This window comes from Rhinolophus sinicus, linkage group LG02 (assembly GCF_036562045.2).
Source record: "Rhinolophus sinicus isolate RSC01 linkage group LG02, ASM3656204v1, whole genome shotgun sequence".
Lineage (NCBI taxonomy): Eukaryota > Metazoa > Chordata > Mammalia > Chiroptera > Rhinolophidae > Rhinolophus > Rhinolophus sinicus.
This window is the reverse complement of record NC_133752.1, coordinates 93,054,642-93,079,578: the sequence shown is the minus strand read 5'-3', so window position 1 is coordinate 93,079,578 and position 24,937 is coordinate 93,054,642. Positions and strand designations below refer to the sequence as shown.

At 35.2% G+C, this 24,937-nt stretch overlaps 1 protein-coding gene across 5 annotated transcripts in view; it reads right to left on the bottom strand.

Moving 5' to 3' along the window:
- Positions 1-24,937, bottom strand: part of PLXDC2 (plexin domain containing 2) — a 390,269-nt gene that overhangs the window by 61,326 nt on the left and 304,006 nt on the right. For all 5 annotated transcript variants that reach the window (XM_074324846.1, XM_074324845.1, XM_074324844.1 and 2 more), the window contains one exon: positions 5,733-5,793. In XM_074324846.1, the coding sequence (XP_074180947.1) occupies positions 5,733-5,793 (61 nt within the window). The remainder of the gene's footprint in view (positions 1-5,732; positions 5,794-24,937) is intronic.

Here is a 24,937-nt window from a genome sequence, read left to right as displayed (position 1 = left end):
AAATGGGCTCTATTATCTATAGCTATCCTCTCAATCTCCACTCTGGCCCAACTCAGACCACCTTCTCAGATATTGTGAACTTGCTCATTTGATCCCATCCTTTCTCTTCAGTGTTCTAAATTTCTAATTTTCTGCTGTCTTAATACCATTAGCACTGAAACATACTCAAGTGTGTCCAATCTTATTTTAAAAACTCAGTCCTCCCTCTTCTCCACAAGGCATGCTGACATTATTCATTCACAGGCATACTCCCAGAAAAGCTGGTGGTCTTCTCAGACTCCCAGTTTCCCCACTTATGAAAATCTTGTTTTACCCAGTCCCTCTTAACTGAAATTTCTCATGCCGATGTTCCTAAATATCTCTTTATTTATTAAACCTTCCATGGTATACTCTTGATAACTCAATCAGCATTTGGCACAGTGGCCCACTTTGTAATCTTGGGTTTTGTGACACACGTGCTCATCAATGTTCTATATGTCTCTAATAACTCCTCTATTTCCTTTATTTTGTCTGTACCTCCAAAGTATCAGTGGTTCTTATGGACTGTTTTTGATTCATCTTTTCACTGTATGCATTCTCACTAGCAGTCTCCTCTACACCCATGATTTCAATTAACATCTTTATGTTGATTATTCATAAATTTATGTTGATTATTCATAAATCTATTATCTTCCATCCACATTTGTCTCTTGGATTTTAGACCTAAATATTCATCTACTGACTTAACATATGCATATGGATGTCATAGACATCTCAAATTCAGTAAGTCTAAAATGGGACTTGCCACATAATAGCCTTCTCCTGTGTTTTTATTTCCAAAAAAAAAAAAAAAAAAAAAAAAAAAGGGTGTTATCAGACACCCTAAAGTTTAAAGTAAAATCTTGGACTTCGCTTGCTTATGGCAGTAGAGGTAGGCTAAAGACTCTAAATACAAGTAGAATATAATACTAATAGATTTTGGATAAAAACGTGAATTTTAAAGCATTACTAGGATCTTCAGGAAGTAAAGAAAATCTCCAAGGGTGTCTTTCGATTGTCTCCCCCACAAAACAAAGCAAAGCAAAAGCTGCGTGTTATAAAGACAGGTAGAAACAGTATACATTAAGTACAAAAGCAGGGTTTGCTCTAAGGGCAAAAATGTCAAAAAACACTATTACTCTAAGAAGATCAAGCCAGTGCCAGCAGTAGATGAGGGAGATAAATCTAAACCTCTCCACCTCACATTAAGGCAGGGGCATATGGTAACCTTTAAAATGCTCCGGTTCCCATCATCAAACCCTCTTTGGTGGAAAACATCACCTATTAAGGTCATAGGGATTCCTATGGAATAAGATCAAACAAATATGCACTCTAATTAAAGGACACACACACGCACACACACAGAAAGAAAAAGAGTACTTGGGCAAAGAGCAAAACTAATGAATGATATATACTGGGATCATCCAATGTAAAATATATAAAAATTATTTATGAAATACTTAAAGACATGAAACATAAAATTTTAAAATGAGCTAATAGACTATAAAAATGACTTGGAAGATTTAATAAGTAGTCCAATTTAAATTTTAGAAACAAAAAAGTATATTGATTGAAATTACTACCTCATGTATAGATTACATAGCAGATTAAACAAGATGAAGGGAGAATTAATAAACTGGCAGACAGATCTGAAGAAATTCCCCAGGATGCAGCATAGAGAAATGAGATGGTACACAAGAGACATAAAAGGTACAAAAGAAATGATGAGAAGCCTATTTCCAAAGAGCTCAGAGTGTGAAAAAGAGAACGGAGAAAGTCTGAATGAACAGTACATTTATCAAACTTGATACCCAATAAATTAGAAAACACATTCTTTTTGAGTATATGTAGATCATTTTTTTTAAATTGCCCATGTGCTAGTCCACAAAAAAGTTCCAACCAATTTTAAAGAATCAGTATCATATATGAATAGAATATGCTCACTAACAACAGTTTAATTAGGTTAAAAGTCAATAACAAAAAGAGAAATTTAAAAAAATGTCCATAATTTGGAAAGGCAATATAATTCACAATTCAATGTAATTCCAATAAATATGTTAATGAGTTTGACTGATTGATTACAGATCCTGACTAGTTGAATCTAAAATTTATATGAAGAACAAAAACCCCCAAATAGTCAAAAAACTTCTGAAGAAGAAAAACTAAGGAGACTTGTCCTATGGATAGCAAAATTTCTTATAAAACTGTAGTAATTAAGACAGTGTGATATTGGTCAGGGCATTAACAAATTGAGCGTTAGGACAGGAGACCCCAGAAACTGACTTTATGGAAACTATCTAAGAAAGAAGTGGCTTTGAAAGAAATTGCTAAAAGGATTATTGAATAAATTCTGCATGAAATTATTCATAACGGGGGAAAAATCCCCACAAATTTGGATTTCTACCTCCTACATAGAAATCAATTCAAAATGGAATACAGCTTTTAATGTAAAAGACAAATCTTGAACACATTTAGAAGAAACATATGAAAATAACTTTATGAAGTTTGGTAGAAAAAGTCTTTTTAAACAAGTTATACATACACACGAAAATAATCATAAAAGACTACTTAATCAGACTCATTAAACTGTGAATGAATGGTAACTAAATAAAATCATAGAGAAGTTGAAAAGACTAAACCAAATCTGGAAGAAAATATATACAACTGGAATACTAGCTAGAACAATAACACAACAAAAATAAATAAGATGACATAAGAAACAGAAAGAAGCAAAACTCTCATCACTTATAGGTGATGTGATTGTTTCAATAAAGAACCACCAAGTGCCTTGAGATATGTTGTCTAAATTAGCAAGAGAGTTTTGTAAAGTGGCTATATATCACATCTGTTATGTCAGTTATATATAATCAATGAAGACTTAGTGTTCTGAATAAAAAGAGAAAGGTAACTATTCAATAAAAAAATGAGAAAAAGATAATGAACAGGCATCTCACAGAAGAGGAAAGACAGAAGCAGAAACACAGAAGCCAAAAAGCATACGAAAGTACATTCAATTTCATCAACGATTGGTGAAATGCAAATTAAGTTCCCAATAAGATACCATTATACATCCATTAGATTTTCAGAGATCAAGAAATACGACAAAACCAGGGTTATCAGGATAATGAAACAATGGGAACGCGAAGCAGTTCTAGCACTGCTGGTAGAATTGAGTTGATAAATTGGAAATGATTTGACATTATCTCTCAAAGTTGAACATTTACCTAACTCACATTTAGTAATTCCCCTTTAAGGAATATTAGAGAAACTTTTGTGCCTTTGATTCAGGAGACAAGCATAAGATGTTTTTGAAATAGGAAAAATCTGGAAACAATCTCCATAAACAAGAGACTTGCATCCCAGTATGTAAAAAGTGCCAGGGACATCACGGCATATTCATACCACAGGATATATATACACGTAGCTATGAAAATGAATAAACCGCCACCACAGGCACTGGCATCATCCTGGGTCAGAGTGAACAACAAAATTCTGTGTGATGAACCCAAAATTCAGAATAGTTTTATTGATTTTAACAGGGAGAGGCAAGGATGCAATGGAGCAGGAGCCAAGAGCCAGTTTCACAGTCATCAGTAATTCTATATCTTAGCTTGGGTAGTACAATCATCGATATTCATTTTTTTATTGTGTTTTAGAACTATACTAATACTATACAAATGTTTAAAAGATTTTTTAAAAGAAAAGAAAAAAAAACATTAAAACCCTTGCATCGTTCTCATTTCCATTCGACAAGCTACCTAAGCATCCTTTCACCACACCCTGTGATCACCACCACCATTCTCATTGTTTTAGTTCAGATCATTAGCTTTTTGGCCTAAGTTACAGCTACAGGCAACTTATTGGCTTCTTGTATCGTAAACCAGTATTTACCCATAGCCAGGGTCATTCTTTAAAAAGTCATTCGGATCAAATCATCCCCTTAATTCAAACCCTTCAGGTAGCTTTCTTTTGTCCAAGATAAAACCCAAACTCCTTCAACTTGTCACATTTTGGTCCCTGCTTACATCACCAATGTCATCTCTCGCCATTCCTCTTCTAAGAACTCCAGTTACCCTTCAGGCATCACCTTAAATCTCACCTCCTCAAGCAAAGCAAACCTTCTCTTACTCTACTTGTAGTTCCTGTATCATTGCCTATATCATTCTCTAAGTGCAGCCCTTCGTCCAGTGGTCTAGCTACCCTGCAGGACACACTTCTTACACTCTTACATTACTGGTGCTTAGAACAGTAAGTAGTAAGTGCTCGTATTAGGATTTGCACTTAGTGAATAAACTCATCTCACAAGATCAGAATGAAAAGGTAACCCTGGTTTTAGGCACAGAAAATGGACCTTGTTTACTTACCTGTAAAAGAAGGGGAGAATTGCTTGTTCAAAGGAAACACTGAATACTACAGAATACAATAGAATACTATTGAATGCTAGATTCTAAGTTCCTTGCCAGTAGAGAGTAATTTTTTCTTTTAAATCTTTGTTATTTGTAGTGCTTAGCACAGGCCACAGAACATGGTAAATTCCCACAAATATATTTAGGACTTAAAATATGATGGAGTCTTCTCTATCGCCCATGGTTCATGGTGGGCCTATACTGAAGCAAGAAAATTAAGATGTCTGAATGATACCCTTGATCTTTAAACAAATATAGATACTCAATTTAAACGTTTTTAATTGAGGTAACTGTGATTACATGAAAGAAACATTATCCTAAAAACACTATGACTGTATCAGTGTATCTTCTTTTTGAACTATATTTTTAAGTAAGTGAAGGGAAATAGATGCATTAGTATATATCACTGTAATCACCCAAATGAATGTCAAAAGTTGATTAAAGTTCAAGAATGTTCTCAAATATGTATTTATTAAGATATTTATGTGACATCATAAATAAAAATCAATTTAAAAAAAGAATCTAGTAACTATTGATCACCTAATAATTTTTAAAATAGCACTTTGACATGATTTGCTTTACTGAATGAGAAAAGTTGTTTATTTGTTCATGGTTTTTTAATTCATATCCTAAAACTTAACAAAGGGAGAAGAAACACTTTGCTTGTTCATAAACAGAATATCTTTATGTGACCCTGAAACAAGAGTGTAAATGAAATTCACCAGGTTAAAATTGCTTTTGCAACTGTATACACTTGTTTGAAGCACTTTACTGCATCATTGTCTCCATCATGGTTGCCTGGGAATTACTGTTTCCATGTTATATCATTTCTAACTTCTTACAGCCTAAAAATTCGCTGCAATCAACCTTTTCCTCCATACTACTGGCTTCGTAATTTGACTGAAAAAGATGCAAAATGGCTTCCTAGATCTTAGAAAAGCAGCAAGTGTTTTGGAGAGCTACCCTTAGTTCATAGAGATTCAAATCCCGGTTCTACTATTCCCTACGCACATACCCAGCTCTGGATACGCTCACTCCACAACTCCCCCCACACCTCCCCTCACCCCTCCCTGGTCTCCACTTGGTAATATGGGGCAATAACAGCTCCTACCTCACAGGACGGATATGAGAATAAACTGAGAAAAGACTTAATACATGCAAAGACTTAAACCCAAAGTCTGGCACATATTAAGGACTCAAAAACCACTGGCTACTTTTATCAAATTAGATACTATTTCCATTAAGTTGTAGCAGCTATCTATGACAGCTTAGTCCTCTCAATCTTGTCATAATAAAGGGCACGTGTACCTCTTCAGGGCATCCACTGTCCACCCAGTCCTGTCGATGGCGATCAAATCCACTCGAACATCTTCGGAGAAGATCACAGTGCAGTTCAGAAAAGAGAGCAGGGCGTGAGGGGCAAAATTAAAAGAAAAAGATCAGTAAGTAGTTAATTCCCATACATGCAGTTTAGCACAACATAAGCTTTTTACTACAGAACTGTTAAGTGGAGCAGCAGTGAAGTATTTACAGCGTTCTGTGTAAAAACCACTACTACGTAGTCATGTGATTAGGGTCAAACATGGCAGCAAACAACTCCACTGAGGTCCATGCAATGGGCAGGACACCTGGATCCCTCCCCATGGGGAAGACCAACCACTAGTCTATGAAGTTGGTTGTCAAATATTTTGCAGGTATCATTTTTTAGGATTTCAGATCTTTTAAGATTTAAGTTTTTCTTCAATTTTTAAGTTTAAGACCCATAGTATCACAAACTCTATTGTGCAGTAAAGGGTTAACTCAGCAGGATTGGGGTGTTCAAACCCACACATTCCAAAGAAATAACTGGTCTTTGTTTGGCGCCTGGGAGAGATAACCCCTAAGCCCTTTTAATATCCTGCCAGATAAGATTGTCTTTGTACACCTCCGGTCTTGGGCTAAGCAAGTAAGTTTATGCTAACAACATGATTTATGGTGAATGTCTGTTTTATTCACCTGGAGCCCTGGGCCATGCTGTATCCGTTTGACCTATGCCAGGGATAGAGACTAGATATAAGGTTCGTCATGGAGCATTTCATCTCTCCGTGACTGACCCTCAATAAAAACCCTGGACACCAAGGCTTGGAGGAGTTTCTTTGGTTGGCAGTACACGCTGTGTGCTTTTAGAAAGTGTTGCCGGTGGAGTAAGTGCTGTTTGGGCAGGGACAACTCCACTGGGACAGGACAACTGGAAGCTTGTCTCTCCTGCACTCTGCCTTATGTGCCTTTCACCGTTGCTAGTTTTATTCTGTATCCTTTTGCGGCAGTAAACAGCCACCTTGGGTATAAGAGCTTTTCTGATTTCTGTGAGTCCTTCTAGTGAATCATTCAACCTGAGTGGGTTCTTGGGGACCCCTAACAACACTATAATTAGGCCATATCTAAAAGGCCTAATTTATCAAGGGCTGGGTTAATAAGCATTTGTGGATTCTTTCTCTCTTCCTTGACTGAAATAATCTTCTGCCCTCCTTATCTACCTAGCTATAATCCATTCATTTTTCAAGACTCAGAAATTACTCTCCAGAACCCCTTACAATAAAGCTTCGTGATTGCTGTTGCTCACAGCTTACTTTACTATCTAACTTTTCTTCTTTATATAAAATTTCATATGCTTCTGTCTTATTTACCAGACTTGACTGTGAACTTTTTGAAGGCAGGGCCAGTGTCATAATATGATCATGCCTAGTATGTCTGACACATTGTTTTTTTTTTTATATTAGAAATTCACAATATTTTTTTGCCAGCCTATTAAAGATTTACATTGTTCCTGGATGTTAATATCTAAGTATACATTTATATATAATATACATGAATCCATATTTATAAGTGTTAATCTGAAGATATAGTTCTTTAAATAAATGGTGGCTGTTCAACTTTTGCCTTGTATTTTCCTATAGGGCTTACAGCGCTACCTTTTTTCCCCCCCACTTGTTTTGCAGTGGGTCCGCATGATGACTTTTTCTAAGAATCTCTGCCAGAGATTATGTACTATGACATGAATGAGCATAATTTAATTCAAGTGGAATGTGAAAACAACAGTACTGTCAACACAAAAGACCATATCTATCATTCTGCCCAGACATGACTCACTAGAGTTCAGCTATTTTATGCCTACCATCTGTGTTGAACAAGCTTAAGTGTGGAATAAACATCAGTGTGTGATCTGGCATGCTAACTTTGAGAATGCCCAGTTGGTCAAACCCATCTCTGATTACCCCAAGAGACACTGACATTTAGAGTCTATTTAATTCCAGATGAGTTAGATGGCATTCCCTCTTCTTCTTTTTTCTTTTCAAGTTTAAATATTTAAAAATGTGCATACTGGGCGGCCGGATGGCTCAGTTGGTTAGAGCATGAGCTCTGAACAACAGAATTGCCGGTTCAATTCCCATATGGGCCAGTGAGTTGCGCCCTCCACAACTAGAATGAAGACAATGAGCTTCTGCTGAGCTTCTGGAGGGGCAGCTGGAAGGCTCAGCTGGTTAGAGCATGAGCTTTCAACAACAAGGTGGGCTGCACCCCCCGCAACTAAAGATTGAAAACAATCTGGACTTGGAGCTGAGCTGTGCCCTCCACAACTAGATTGAGGGACAACTTGGAGCTGATGGGCCCTAGAGAAACACACTGTTCCCCACTGTTCCCCCCTATTCCCCAATACAATTTATAAACAGAAATGTACATACTGACACTGTCTTTTGTGAGATGGGGATATATCGATTTTCTACAATAAAAATATTTTTTGGAGCCACCTGACCACAAATAATTAAATGGGACAGACAGTTTTTAAAATGCAGTTTATCTTCACTGACTCTATTGTAGATGTAGTCAAAGCCAGTGGGAAATACCAACTTTTACCTTCTATTATAACAAGACAGTAGTAAATCTTAAATTTATGGGCCAATTGAAATTTTATCTTAATTAGTCCTTAAATGGTTAAATCAATCCCAGGAGAAAGTACAGAAATACCACATTTTGCTTGATTTATTAAATGATCCCCCAATATATTGTGTGAAATTAGATTCTATTAAAGATATATGATTCAATTAAATAATTCATTCATTTATTCACAATTGATTCCCTATTAATTGATCTGCAGTTTACTGATTGCTAGGGTAGGAAGGATTGACTGGCAAACAGAAATAAGATTTGGTTGGAAAAGTGCATGCATTTCTGTAGCTTACAGTGCCTTAAAAAATTAACACAACTGGATGCTGCTTGTTTAACATTTTTCATAGCCTAGTGCTCTGCATAGCATCTGGAAGCAATTACAAAAAAAGAAAGGGTGTTTGAGTGTGTGTGTATGTCTCTGTCTCTGTGTGTGTGTTGTAAATTATTAAGAAAAAAACACCTTTATGTTATTTCTGAATTCAAAATAAACCAAAAATCACTTTTGAGCACGACTTCCTCACTCCACTAAGCGCTTGTTGGTTTCTCTAAAACACAATGAAATTAACTATGTCATGGTCCAGCATATTGATTTCCCAGAATTTTTAGCAGTGTGAGCAAAGAGGCCGCTTTACATTGTAATCATCTAATACTCCTGTTGAAACGTAAGTTCCTGGGTCTAGCTGAATAAGATTCTCTGGAAATTTGGGTCCAGCGACGTTCATCGTAAACAAGCACATCAGGTGATTCTTACCACAGTGACATCTGAAAACCACTGACTTTCTATATGGTATGTCCACATGGCAGGCCCCTTCGCACTCCTCCTGCCCCCTGGCTACAACCCGTTCCTCATGGCCTCACTGCCCCTCCCTGAATGTGCTGTGCTCTCTCTTGTCTCTGCCTTTGAACTTGCTATGACTTATGTCTCTAATTAGTGAATCCAGGTGAACCCAAGCCTATCTCCTCCAAGAAGCATCTAGTTTCTTCCCACCTAGAATAGTTAGCGACCTTTTTCAGTAGTCCCCCCTTCTCTCCCTCACCTCGCTCCCCCCAATCAAGTGTTATTACACTACAATTGCTTGTGTCTTATCTTATAAGACTTGGGGGAGAACATGTTTCAAAGGGAGGGCTCGAGGTTGAAGTGCTGGAGTTGGAATTTTGGCTTGGGCACAAAATAGGTATGTAATTTTTCCTATCTAAGCTTGTTTCCTCATCTGTAAAATGAGGCAAGAGAGGTTTTGTAAGGATTAATTAAAATTAAAGCTTGGGACATAGTCAACGTTTAGTAAATATCAGCTGTTTTTAATACCTAAGTAATGACTGTAGTATGAGCGTAGCAAGGTCGACAATTGTTGATAAATGAATGAGATTTTTTTTTATAGATAGCATTTTGAAAAATGTTTAGGAACTAATTCTGTACACCATATTAATGTGAAATGTCCTTTACCATCATATTTGGGAATTAGTATTATAGAAACTTACGAGAGGAAATCTAAGTTGCTGTCAAACATGGGCCAAATCTTTATTCAATATTTATAAATAAGACAGAGGTCACATGTTTCATAAATATTTCTCAAAATCTGATTTCATTACAGTGTGAGCTCCTAGCTGTAATAGGTTTCCAATGTTTTTATTTTCAAGTTATTCCCTTCTTCTCACTATTACCTAATTCCAAAACAAATGGATAGAGAGCTATACTTCAAATTAATTGTACTGTTCTCCACTCAGTTTCAATGGGGTGTTGATTTCAAAGGGCCCAGCAATCATGTTAAGTGAACCCCGTTAAATACGGCAGCCTAGAAAACAAACAATATTCTCCCAGGTGGCAGCATCTATCCAGTCAAGAGACTAAAGTGTAAATCTCATCAAATCTCTAACTTATCTTAGTTTTGTAGAAAGAATTTTAGACATGATTTATTTAGCAAGGGTGATATATTCAGATGAAGAAAACAGAGCAAATGTTAAAACACATATGGGTACATGAGCAATACATAATTATTAAAAATGAAGTGTGTTTTACCACATAATTGAACGTGAGTCATTTCATCAGTGAGAAGAAATAGCTACAAAAGAGAATTTAGGAAAATAACTTCACAGAATCTTAAGATTCAGTTAGCAATTAGTTTTTTAGATCAGGAGTCAGAAAACGTTTTCTGCAAAGGACCAGAGAGTAAGTATTTTAGGCTTTGCAAGCTGTACGGTTCCTGTCCGAACTAGTCACCTCTGCCATTGTAGCTCAAAAGCTGCCACAGACAAACACATGAAGAAATGGGTGTGACTGTGTTCCAATAAAACTATATTTACAAAAACAGGAAGTGGGTCAAATTTGGCGTACTTGCAGTAGCTTGCTGACCTGTCGTCTACATTGTTATCTAAAAATAAAGGTCTGCAAAGTTCTGAGAACTTGAAGACAAATATCTCATCAAGGTGTCTGCTGATTTAAACGGTCCTTGCAGCCTTAAGTGTATTTATCATAGTGTGCTATCTTAATGGAAAAATCAATTGTACATTTAGTAAATTTTCTTGCCACAGTCTGCAAGAGTGTGAAAAATGACCCTCCAGCATCAAAGAAATGGAAAGATCCTATAAAAAAAAGCAGAAGTATTGTAGATGAGAAACAAGTATAATGGAAAATATCCAGGATTGTAATAAAATTTTTATCATAAGGTAAAATAGATAAATAACAGGTAGACTGAAGGTGTGAGATAGAGGAAAATCATTTTGTTTTGAAATACTGAAAATTTTAATTGGAAAGGTAGGTCATAAAATTTAAAATTGAGATTATACGCGTTACTCTCAATAAAAAAATTAAAAATCATAGTTCATTTCCTGTATAGGGCGTGGTGATTGGTCCAATTGCAGACCTTAGGCATGCGATCAGTGATTTCACTCCGAAAAATATTTCTCCTAAAATCTAGAAACTTGAGCTTAAAGTTGTTCAGAATCTACATGCCTGAACCACTCTGGGAGTGATAGATGAATCTATATAGAAACACATTACAGGGACAATATTTTAGGACAAATCATGAAATTTTATATCATTATAATATGCAAGGATATGCATATTATGTTTGCATAATATGTTTTATTTAATGAAAGCTCTTGATGTTACTTGTAGCTCAGAATCATGATCCAATGCCAATAAGAACAGTTATCTGCAGAATGCAGAAACTGCTTTAGAGATGAGTTTCAGATGGAAAACTGGGGTCATATTATCTGATATCTGATATCTGGAACTTTGTCATTTACACATGTGGTATCTTGCAGAGATGCTTTTATACAATAAAGGCATTACCTTTCTTCTAGATTTCTAGAAGCGAGAGTAGCCCTAATATGAGATTAAAAGCATAACAATACCTATTCTTTTATCTTATTAAAAAAATTCACTTCTTGTTCCACTTTCCTCTCAAGTTATTGGTAAGAAAAATGCTTTTGTTACTTTTGGCTTTTATTCCCCACTTTCACTAACAAACATTTTTAATAAGGAAAATGACTTTTGTAAATTGGCTTTTTATGCTGAAGTTCTTTGTTCCCATGAGTGTCACCTCCTGATGTCTAGTCTGTTTTCAGTTTTGGGTTGTGTAGGATAAGAAAGATTTGATGCTGGGAGTGAAGCTACAACATTTAGGCTGATGTGAAAAAAAGTGAATCTTTTCAGAACTTATTCTGATTAAAAGCCTCTGCTGAGGTTGGCAAAATATCCTCATTTGTCATTGTCAATGCTTTCAGGGAATGATGGACCTAGTTCCGCTTTAAATAAAAGTTGATGAAATATTCGTTGAAGTTGTGATGCATAAAAAGAAAGTAAATGATACACTGGAGAACCATTAGACACATATCAGGGCAAAGTAATTAAGAATAGCCCGGAGCTGCAAACTTTCAGCATATTTTAATCAGGAAGATGCCAAGTCTACCCAGATTATTAGATATTTGAGTACTTATTTTATACCTACATTAAAAAAATCCTTAAAATGCTACATAGAAGGGGAAAGAGAATAAAATATTCACCCATGTGGAAATAGTTCAAAGCTATTTCATTCAAAAGAGTTGAACTGACTTGTTTTCAATACTAATCTCACAGTAAAATTCAATGTCTATCTTTGCTCTCCATCTAACTTTAAATGCTGCTAGTGCACATAGAAACATGCTGGCTAAGGAAAATTTAAATGATGCAAATTTGGCTGTGCTTTGACTTATACAATCCTGCAGTACTGAGCATCATATATTTTAGATTTTCACAGGCATAAATGCTTTGTTTGGGCATTGTGTTTGTTAATTTTTTTTTTTTCCCCTTCAAACCAGCAGTGGCTGAAATAGTTAAATCTGAGTTTCTCAGTGACTTCTCTGTGGCTATTTCACCTACAAGAAGTGAATGCGAAAGTATTAGCAATGTAAAGTAAGTCATTTCAGAAATCTTCAATTCTATCAACAGATTATTCCAAGATAGAGTCTTTCTAACTTTTTGAAATAAACCATAGTAAGAAATATAGGTAACATCAAGTATTTAGACATATACATATCTGGGTATGTATGTGTTTATGTGTGTACACTGAAATTAAATATTTGTTGTGATGCTTCTTTTTCTTTCTTTTCTTTTTTTGTTGTTGAAAGATTCATATAAAGGACAGAGACATTTCATTCCATTCTATTTCATTAAAAAAAGTGCTGGTTGTAAGGGTAATTGATAGCTTGACCCTTCTGAACTGCAACCCTTAGCGTGAATAACACTGTCCCAATATATAGTTTAAAATTTTAATCATAATTATGCTTTAGATAGCATTGCCTGGTTTTTAAAATAATCATTTTAATAGAATATTACAGAAAAGTATAAAAACAAAGTGTTATTCCAATGCTAAATACTATTAGTTAGTTTTTTGTCCGACCCAGTCTTTATTTAATGTATATTGTCTTATACCTATGTATTAATTAAATTGGGATAATAACATGTGATAACTTGTTTTTCCACAGTTAATATTATAGTCTGGGTTATATTTTTCCATGTCCATAAATATCCCTTGAGAGTTCATTTTAATGACAGCATAATTTGCATTATATTATTTTATAAAAATTTTATTCAACCTATAAATGAACATGTACATGTCATTTTAACCCTTATAAAAATACACACCATCATCCTTTTAGCAATTCAATGGATTAAAAATGAGGTCCCATGTTTTAATTAGCCTTTCTTATATTACAGGTGAGGTTAAACTTTTAAAACATATTATTAACTATTTGTGTTTCTATATTTTTGAATCATATACTCATTTATTTTCCCCATTTTATTTGAGCTTTTCTTTTTTAAAAAAATATGATTTCTATGAATTGAGAGCATTAAATCTCTGTTAAATAGTTCATCTGTCTGTAAGTTGCCATTCAAATCTAAATATGAATTTTTTTTGCTATATAGCCATTTGTATTTTTACGTTGTGAAGTTTTTCAACCTTTTCTTTCATGATTTATTTGTTTGCTTTTTCCTCAAAAAGGCCTCTACTTCTTCAGCATTAAGTAATATTTGCCATAGTTTTTCTAAGTTAGCCCATTATTTCATTTTTTACTTTTAGTTCTCTAATTTATTCTAAACTTATTTTGGCATTTGGTGTGAAGTAAGACTCAAATTTAAACAAAAAACTTTATTCAAATAGATGGCTAAGAGTCCCAGGATCATTTGTTAAACAATAGCTCTTCACCCATTTTGGGGAAACTGCATGTTTTATTACATAATAAACTCATATGCTAAGGCCTATTTCTCAAATTGTATGCTTTCCCACTGATTGCTTTGTTTCTTCTTATGGAATTACTATAAATATTTCATTATTATAGTTTTTTAAACTAAATTTATTGGGGTAACAATGGTTAGTAAAGTTATATAGATTTTAGGTGTACAATTCTGTAATACATCATCTATATATCATGTTGTATGTTCACCACCCAGAGTCAGTTCTCTTTCCATCACCATATATTTGACCCCCTTTACCCTCTTCAACCACCCTCTTCCCTCCTTACTCTCTGGTAACCACTAAACTATCGTCTGTGTCTATGAGTTTTTGTTTCTTTGTTTCTCTTGTTCTTTTGTTGCTTTCAGTTCATTATTATAGTTTTATATGTCATAATTTAATACTGAGTAGTTTAAGTCTTCCATTATTCGTCTTATTTTTAAATTTTTCTTGAGCAGTCTCACTGATTTACTCTTTTCTGTGATTTTTATAATCACATTATGATGTTTCAAAAAATAATCCTATTATGAATTTGATAGAATTGATGTAGAAATAATTGACATTTTATACATAGTAGTTTTTAATCCATACAATGTTTTTTAGGGGTTCTTTTAATTGCCTCATCAAACTTTCACTGTTTTTTTCACTTTTTTTTACACATTATTAAGTTTGTTAGTAACTATTTTTATCTATTTTTGCTACTGTTAAGGAGTTTTAATGATTGCATTTTCTAAATGGTTATATCTGACCATTGTAGAGCTATTGATTTCTGTGTAGTTATTTTATAACTGGTCCCTTTATTTCCACATAATAATGTTACATAATAGTGGTAATCACATCCTTGCCGTCTTCCTTATTTTAATAAGAATGTCTCTGGCGCTTATATTTCTCCCATTGTTATGAACTAATATTTATTATTGTATTAATATGTATCCCTCTGCCTCAGTCTGCTAACATTTTTATTAGGAAAGAATATATTTTATCAATTTTTTTTTTCATCTATCAAGATGACCAAATGAGCATCAATATTAATCCTATCAATTGTATGAGTATTAGATTTCTTTAGACTAAGCATGTTTGTATTTATGGAATAAATTTATTATTTGGTTGTGTTAAAATTATTTTAACTTTATCGGATTTGATTCTTAACTCTTGGGGTTCTAAGCATGTTTGTATTCATGGAATAAATTTATGTGTGCTAAAATTATTTTAACTTTGTTGGATTTGATTCCTACCTCTTGGGGTTTTAAAATTCTATCCTCATAAACATCTATAGCTAGCATCATATATAATGAAGACTGAATGCTTTCCTCTTAAGATGAGAAACAAGACAAAACAGAAACAAGAAAAAATAGGAAGAGGGGTGGTAGAAAAGAGTAAAGGGGGTCAAATATATGGTGATGGAAGGAGAACGGACTCTGGGTGGTAAGCACATAATGTGATATATAGATAAGGTATTATAGAAATGCACACTTAAAACCTCTGTAATTTTACTAACCAAGGCATCATATATAATGAAGACTGAATGCTTTCCTCTTAAGATTAGAAACTCTCACTGCTTCTAATCAACATTGCACTGTACCATTTGACAAGACAAAGAGAAGTTAGAACCCAAGAATATGAAGCTTTGGGAGAATAGTCAAATCATTATTGTTTCCTGCCGTGTGTCTTATATGAGTGTAAAGTAAAAATAGAGAGGTCAACTTATACACAGCTCAATTAAGTGGCAAAAACAAGACAGCCATACCAGATTATATAATCACTGAACAGCTGAGACTCATAACAACCATCATTACAGATACAAAGTCATATTCATTATGATTTTGGAAACTTGAAAAGCTAATAGCTTAACGACTACAATGACAAAGTCAGCTATATCCGATAGGATATCTTAGGGTTAAATGTTCAGAATAAAAGGGTGAACTTTTTGAGTAGGGTGTCAATTGTATGCTACTAAAAAGATAAAAGTTGGTAGGTATTCCTCTACAAAACACTGAGATTAGTATATATTACTAAAGGAAGCCAGAAACCTATGGTCATAGAGAAATCTGTCAATATAGTGAGCTGCAGAAATGATCAGCTCCAGGATTTCCAGAGGAGGGTAGCCATGGGGGTCAGATGATATGGAAATTCAAACAACAACCATGGCTTAGCATTTTCATTGACACCTTCCCTTTACTTTCTACAAACTCCTTTTCAAATCACTTCCCTCTCATTTCTAACATTGTTTCCTTGCCTTCTTTTTTACTTAAGCACCATTTACCATGAAACTTACCCAAGCTGCGCTCCCAGAGAAGTGTCCTGTGATACAAAATTACCCTTCTCTCCTGTCATGCAGACCCCAGTGGGGTCTCTGTTCCCGCCTCCAACAAGAGAATGCAGGACATGGTGAGGCCAAAAAGGAACACCCACGGAGCCATAGGTAGGGGAGTCATACTACTATATTCTCGCTGGCGGCACTATAGTCTCACTGGAGGCTGGATCCACACTGTCCGCAACCCGCCATCCTAACTGCAATCGGTGCTTGCCAGCCCAGCCGCCATCTTCTTGCCAGCCCCCATTTTTCTGCTAGCATAGCCACAGCAGTTATATTAGTGGCCAATGGCTTACTGGTTACAGCTGACGACCAACTAGCCACAGCTGATGGCCATCCAATCACAGTTGATGGCCATTTACTACCTGAGCCAGCACCTTTCTATGTGAAGCTGAGAGCCTGGAAACTGCCTTCTGGGGCTCTGTCCCCACATCTCCAGTGCAAGCTTCAGTAAAGGTTATAGCACCCAGCTTAAGGACAGAACATTTATTATCTAATCAAAGTTATATAGTTATATAGTTAGAAATGCATATCAAGTCTTTATTTTAGCAAGGGCTATTAACATTTAAAAATCAAACTTGTTATCACAACATTGTGAAGAAAACATTTCTTTACTGATTGATCTTAAATTTAGTTTGGGCAACTAGCCAGAGTCTGGCTGAAAAAATGTTTTAACAATTTTACTCCTTATTTATGAAAGATTTTTAACTCTTTTAGAAACATTATAACCCTCCAAAGAAGATAAATGATAATCAGGCTGAGGTAGGATAATTGAGCAAGACTATGATTACAATTAAAGAGAGTTTTATTTGTTTTTCCAAATTTTTATATATATATATATATATATATATATATATATATATATATTTACATATGTTTTTATATATAAATACATATATATATTTATATATATTTTGGCACCCTCTTTATTTATATATATTATTTATACATTATATACTATATTTTTTATGTGTAAATACAGAGGGTGCCAAAAACTGTATACACATTTTAAGAAAGGAAAACTGTATTAAAATTGTAATACTCAATATATACTGATAACAAAAGATGAATACAAGTCACATTTGACTTCTGCAATTATAAGAAGTGATCAAAGTGATTACCATCAGCATCCAGACACTTCTGATTACGGCGAACTATTGCTTGAGCAATGTTGACTAAAGTGTCCACTTGTATACATTTTTTTTGGCAACACCAGTATATACGAGGTCTAACAATTAAGTTTGCGAACTTGTTGCAGTGATGTTGCTAACATTTTTTGATATCAGAGGAATTATTCATTATGAATTTGTACCATCTGAACAGTTAATCAAGTTTACTATTTGGAAGTGCTGTAAAGGCTGCATGAAAAAATTTAGACAACCTGAACTTCTCGCCAACAATTCATGTCTCTTGCATTACGACAATGCACCAGCTCACACGACACTGTCTGTGAGGGAGTTTTAGCCAGTAAACAAATAACTGTATTGGAACACCCTCCCTACTCACCTGATCTGGCCCCCCAGTGACTTCTTTCTTTACCCAAAGATAAAGGGAATATTGAAAGAAAGACATTTTGATGACATTCAGGACATCAAGTGTAATACGACGACAGCGCTGATGGCCATTCCAGAAAAAGAGTTCCAAAATTGCTTTGAAGGGTGGACTAGGCGCTGGCATCGGTGCATAGTTTCCCAAGGGGAGATTTTGAAGGTGACCATAGTGATATTTAGTGAAGAGGTATGTAGCACTTTTTCTAGGATGAGTTTGTAACTTAATTGTTATAGCTCATATATGTGTGTGTGTGTGTATATATAATGTTGCATATTTTTATTTTAGAACAGGAAGATTCTATTTATCGGTAATTATTTCTACGAGGAAAATTAATCATTTTTGGGCTTTTAGAATACATGTTTATAAAGTGATAATTTCATCTGAAGAACAGTGCTATTCTTTCCACTTAATTATATGTGCAACTTTTCGAGCCCTGTCTCTGGGTAGTATACTGCATTTCCCCGAAAATAAGACCTAGCAGGACCATCGGCTCTAATGCATCTTTTTGGAGCAAAAATTAATGTAAGACCCGGTCTTATATTATGTAAGATCCGGTCTTATATTATAGTAAAATGAGACCGGGTCTTATATTAATTTTTGCTCCAAAAGATGTATTAGAGCTGATGGTCCAGCTAGGTCTTATTTTCGGGGAAACACGGTACTAGGATATTCTGAAGAATTTAGGAGCATAGGACATTGTATCACATCAGAAAAGAGAACTCCACCTTCCCACACTTGACTCCCTCTCTGAATTCGGGCACTAAGGGCAATGGAATCTCTAGTCTTGAATTAATAATTAAAAACTTATTAACAATTTTCAACGTGCTACTGGGGCACTGCCCCCCCCCCCAACAAAAAATTGTCTCATTTAATATGGGTATGATGGGAAAAAGAAAGAGGAGGAAGCGGAGATTACTGATAGGGTTCAAGCGTGTCATAGTTGACATGTGTTCAATAACTGTCTGATACATAATTCTCACCCCAACCTGGCAATATTCAACACAATTATCCCCATTTAACTACCAAAACATTTAGTGGAAAGAGCATGAGCTTTAGAATTGCACACATAAAATTGTGTTCAGTTCTTGAAGCTGCCATCAATTGTGATCCATGGCAAATTATTATTAAAGATTAGTGGGTGGGATCTATGGCAAGTTATTACCGGAGATTCAGCTTTTGTAAAATGGAGATTGTAAAATCTACCTTTGATGAGTGTTGGTGAAGATTATAGATGAAGCACTCTTTTGGTGATTGACGTAGTAAGTGCTCAATAAATGTATCAGTAAGTTATTTCATATATATTTTTAAACCATTCATAGTATCTAGCACAGGTTGAAAAGTGCTTACTGAAGACAAAAGACATTGGAAACTGATCTATAACTGAAAAATCTATATAATATCCTCCAAGTCCTGAGCCAGCTTCTTTAACCACCAAAGTCAGGGATATAACACAAAGAGGAGAAATCTTCTCTTTCTGATGAAAGAATTCTTCCAGAATCTAAAAACTCCTTGCCAAGCATCCAACTTTGCTATCATTGTAGAACAGAAGTGAGAGTCGTGTCGTCCGGGAAAAGAAAAAACAAAGGAGAAAAAGGAAACAATTTTTCTTAATGGCTGTGAGCCATGGGAACAAACACTCAGTTACAAATAAAACTACTGGAAGTTTCACGATTCCAATTTTTGACACCCTTTCTTAAAATTTCTTGACTTCATACTATGCTTAAATGACACCTTCAAATGCATAAAAGTGGATAGAAAGAGCAGTGATTTTTACTGTGTGGTTGGCTCAGAAAAAGGAACATAAAGTTATGGGGGTTGAGGTGTGCCATGCCTCTGTAAAATGCCACCCTTTACCAATAAATTTTTATTCCATGGTGCTCAGGTTAATGGCTCCTGGACTTTCAGAATTGTCTCTCCCTCAGTTTCAATGATGCATGAATCAATTCACCTCTGTCTGCCAACAAAGCAAAGATGGGCTCTGGCAAGGAACAAGAAATCCCTTTGATGAGAGGATTGCCTCATAAAAGAAAGGTCTTTATCCTCACTGATTTTTTTTTTTAATCTAAAAAGTTTCAGAATATTACTTGGAATGCTGAGATTACAGAGAAATGGATAAAGATGGTTATTTCTAGTTTCTCAGAGAACCTGTAAGCTTGAAATTTTTCTTTACTCTTGTTTTGACCCATCAGCATTTAGGAAAAGACTCAAAGAGAAGACGAGAGACCATTACATTTGACACCATCTCCTCAAGAAGAGTAACTGATAAAATGTACCAGACATATAAATGTCTCCTTCTGTCTCTCATTGTTTAAGAGACAAAGTGTTTCTAATCACAGTGGGTTTAGGTCCTTGTAAATGATCTGCACAAAGAATGAAGGGATTAATAAGGTTAGTATTTTTAAACTAGGAAACCTGCATTAATCACAGATTTTCAAGCTCTTTCCAGAGTTCAGGGTTTAGTTTTGCAGAGGCCTCCAGGACTTCTGTAGTGGGTGAGGAGGAAGTGGGAGAACAGTGAACCCCCACCTCCCCACCCCACCCCAGACTTTACTCAAGGGAGATCTAATTTTATCTGCTTTGTATTTGCAGTTTCATTGTTCAAAAATGTTTCTCCTGCTTAGGAAGAAAAAATTCGAAAACCATTTTATTGAATCATTTGTTCACTTCACCTGATTAATTAATCTAGGCTTGTTATCATTATATTTTACAATGGAATTACATCTTTCAGGCAAATCTTTCAGCTCATTTAAAAAATGGTAATATTAATATTGACAGGGCACTCCAAGAAGACAAGCAACGTTTTCCTCCGTTTGTCCCTAGAAGATGCAATTTAAGGCATTATAAATCCCAGATAATAGAACCTGAGTGAATCTTACAACGACCAGAAGAACAGTTTCTTATATTTGCTTGATGATTTTTTGAGAATGTGCTTCCATATTTTTCAAGAGATATAATATTTGTGAGATAACTTTTCTAAGATCCAGGTTAAATAAGAGTATCTTTTTATACGTGTGTGGTGGTCCATATTTGCTTAATCATTCCAACTTGAAAATCGTCATTGTTCCATCTTATCAATTTACTTTGATCAAAGTATTGATGTTTCTCCATTCATATCTTTGGCTCATGGTAAATTTAGCTTTATCTTTTAATGTCTCAAGTGTGATTACTCCAAGGAGAAGCAAATTAATTTTGGTGGAAACACTTCCAAGACTTCTAGAGTTTGCTGCAATGTTATACAAGATAATTTCCTTATTATTTAAAAGGGTATGTATGAGAATTTTGAAATATACATATTTGAATTCAATTTGCCCCTTGAAGTCTAAGTTGTAATATCAATGCTTAAAAAATAGTGTGTAAACTTTAGTATAAAGTTTTGTTTCCTTTTAAAATTTTTGTTATTCTCTCCACATTATGAATCTGTGTGCTCACCTGGAAGTGTCTGTTTCTAAGACTGCACCAGGCACAGGTCCTTATGCAGATAACCAACAATGTATTAGTAAGTTCATTCCACTTAAGGAATGATTCTGGACATAAAATAGCGTTCTGCTTCCTTATTTCCTTGCTTTATTCTACATCAGCTTTGCCAAGCATATAAAATATCAAATTACTAAATGCTAATTTCTATTAGAGTTTCATGCAGCTCATGTGTACAAATGTTCTATGTCTTATTAAAGGCAGCAAAAAAGAAGGATTTTAAGAATTTGGTTGTGAAGCAATTTTCTGCTTCATAAAATACAGTTCGTGTCACCTTATGCTAACAGAAGCATTCTTGGATATGTAGTTTTTTCTTCAGATGTGCTTTTAATGAAACTGACTTAGTATTTCAGAGCACATTCCTTTAACCCACATAGAAAAATATTTATAGCAAAAGTGATATAAGCATATGTAGAATGAGTGTGTAGACCTGAATTTTCATGTTATCCTTTCTTTCAGCTCAAAGGCCCGTCAATTCAACACTCAAAAAAATTTATATTATTCATTTTCAAACACTATTATATGAGTATGACCTGGTCTTTCATTTACTGTCTAACGTTTCCTTGGGTGATGCTCTTTAAATTGTCTAATTTGCCCCATGTCACTATCTACTTCATGAAACTTCCCCAAACCTGATAGTCAATATTTTCTTCCAAAAGAATTTATTGTGAATATGTATTTTACTTTCTTTCATTAATCAACATATTTGTTATATGTCCTCCATTTATCTGGCAAACTTTTCCAGTCAAAGACCAGATAGTAAATACTTCAGGTCGTGTGGGCTATAAGGTGTCTATCAGAGGAATTCCATTACAGAGAATAACTGAATGAACCTAGAAATTCTAGCACGGCCTCAGGTTCTGAATACACAACTGTGTTTAAAACTTAGACAATAACTGGAACTCCCAGAATGGAGTTAGGGAAGGTGACCATATAATTTATGGGGCAAACCACTACAATTTTGAGAGAGAAAGGAGAGAGAGAAAGGAATGAGACACTGCAACAACAGGCCGGAGTACGCCTGTCCTGAGAAAACTGAGCATATGGCATTTAAGGAATGAATCTGATTCTCACACTTCACAGACATTTGTCACAAAATCTGTGCTCACCTTCAGTAAGCTTTTCCACTCAAGTTTTCCTGTATATGTATCTCTTACCACGTATGTATTCTTGTTCACTTTGCTATTTTAGACAATGTAGGTTTATGCTTTCACGCTAAAATTTAAGTGTATTCTGAAGTATTTTATGCCCATTCCTCAAGAATTATGCTCTCTTCTCGGAGACTGGGTCAGATGTCTGTTTATGACCCATCTTCTGACATACGAGTAGAAAACGAGAGTAAAGTGATTGGTAGAGGAGTAAATCTTCTATACGAAATAAAAAATCCTTCATATACCATTTTTGCTGCATGTCGTTTTAATCTTTTTTTCCCCATGAGAATTCTATCTACGTGCTATTTTTATTTCTACAATTCATGATTTTTGTTTTTTTTCATGAAGACTCTGTCTTGCAATCATGCACTTTGCAATAATATAACCTCAATTACTGTTGAAGGAAACTTTACTTGTATCTTTTACAACAAACCATTCAAATAAGGTTTGAAGATGTTAATGTACATATGCCAATACAATCTTTTTAGTAGGCAAGGGAGGGGACCCTCCCCCTTTCCTGATTGACATTCTGCTTTGGATTGCTAATCAGCATATATGAATATACTTTTTAAACTACATGTGCTAAGATTAGGCACAGAAGCATGATGGAGAAATTTCAACACTAGTATTTGTTTCTTTTTTCATCTATCCCAACTATTCACCCTTCAAAATTTTTCTATTTTAAATTTTGGCTCCACCAGTTACTAGTTCCCTGACCTTGGCTAAAGCTTCTCAACCTTCCTAATTCTCATTCACTTCATCTATAAAACAGGGATCTTAACACTTGCCTCTTAATGTGATTGCAAGGATTGAATGAGATAATAGAATTAAAAGATTTTAGTGGGAGTAAAGGCTTTCGTGTGATGCCTAGCACATAGTACATATAGAATAAAAGGTAGCTATTATAATTATTTTAACTATCTCCCTGTGTAAGGCATTTCTCTACCTTAAAACAATTCCCCTGTCCTTTCTTTCAAAGCTCATGCAATTTAGCAGCAACAGCAGGAGGCAATCTGGGCAGGCATAAAATAAACCTGTGTGCCGGCTGGGTGCAAAGGGAGACATTAATTTTGATTAGGGGACAGGTCAATAGAGAGGTCTTCTCAGGTGATCGTAAGACATTATTTTAGGCATATAAAATCTGTGTATTATTAGGAGCAGAGCCTATCAGAAATTGTTGCAGCGAAGGTCATGTTCATAGAGAAAATAGCTCCCCCTTGATTATGAATTGTCATTGAAGGGAAAATTCAAGAGCTGAGATGAAAGAAAAAAGTGGCTCTCCGGAAAGGACTAAAAAAATGAGTCTCACTAACCTAGAATCTGCCAATTCCTTTTCTTTCACCCCAGAAAAGGAAAACTTGAATGCTAATCTTTGTTCAAAGGATAAATCTTATTTTTATCCTGAAATACCTTTTTCATTGTTTTTCCCTAATAACGTATACCGGCTTGGTCAGACTGCGCTACAGTTATATAAAAAGATACGTAGGTGTTCTCAGAACTAAAGAAATAGCAGGATTATTATATGCATTGCTGTATTACTGGAGTTCCTGAACTTGTCCATGAATGACAGAATTCCTATCATAAAATTTCCCTGAAAACTCTGGGCAGGCCTTTGTAATGGGTAAGATTGTACCCCTGACTCAGGACATGACAGAAAATAAACACTCTAACATTTAGAAAATTCATAAAAATTTTTAGTATGTTCATATCAAGAATTATGAAATAGTCTGTCGTGCGGGAGACTCGGCTCCCTGCGCCATGTGTCGTGCGGGGAGGCCTGCGGGGTCTCAGCTCCCGCTCCCCACACAAGAACGCAGGATATGGTGAGGCCAAAAAGGAACACCCACGGAGACATAGGTAGAGGAGTCATACCACTATATTCTCGCTGGCGGCTGGGTTGGAGAAACAGGAAGCAGGAGCCACACTGTTCGCAACCCTCACTGCACCGCTTGCTAGCTCAACCACCATCTTCTTGCTAGCCCCCATTTTTCTGCTAGCGTAGCCACAGCAGTTATATTAGAGGCCAATAGCTCACTGGTTATAGCTGATGGCCAACTAGCCACAGCTGATGGCCATGCAATCACGGTTGATGGCCATTTACTACCTGAGCCAGCACCTTTCCAAGTGAGGCCGAGAGCCTGGAAACTGCACTCCTTGCTCTGTCCCCCACATAGTCATATTTCAACTTCTCTTGGAGATTGATTTTAACAGAAAGCAAAAAATCAGAAACTATTCCAAAGACATTTTTATAATTTTCTTGCAGAAGTCTTGAAAAAGCTGGCTTGAGTATATACATACTGTATTTTGAGTGTCTTTCTAAATTTTGACATTAGATTCCCAGCAAAACAAATATTAAACTATAAACTACTTTTATTAAATGTT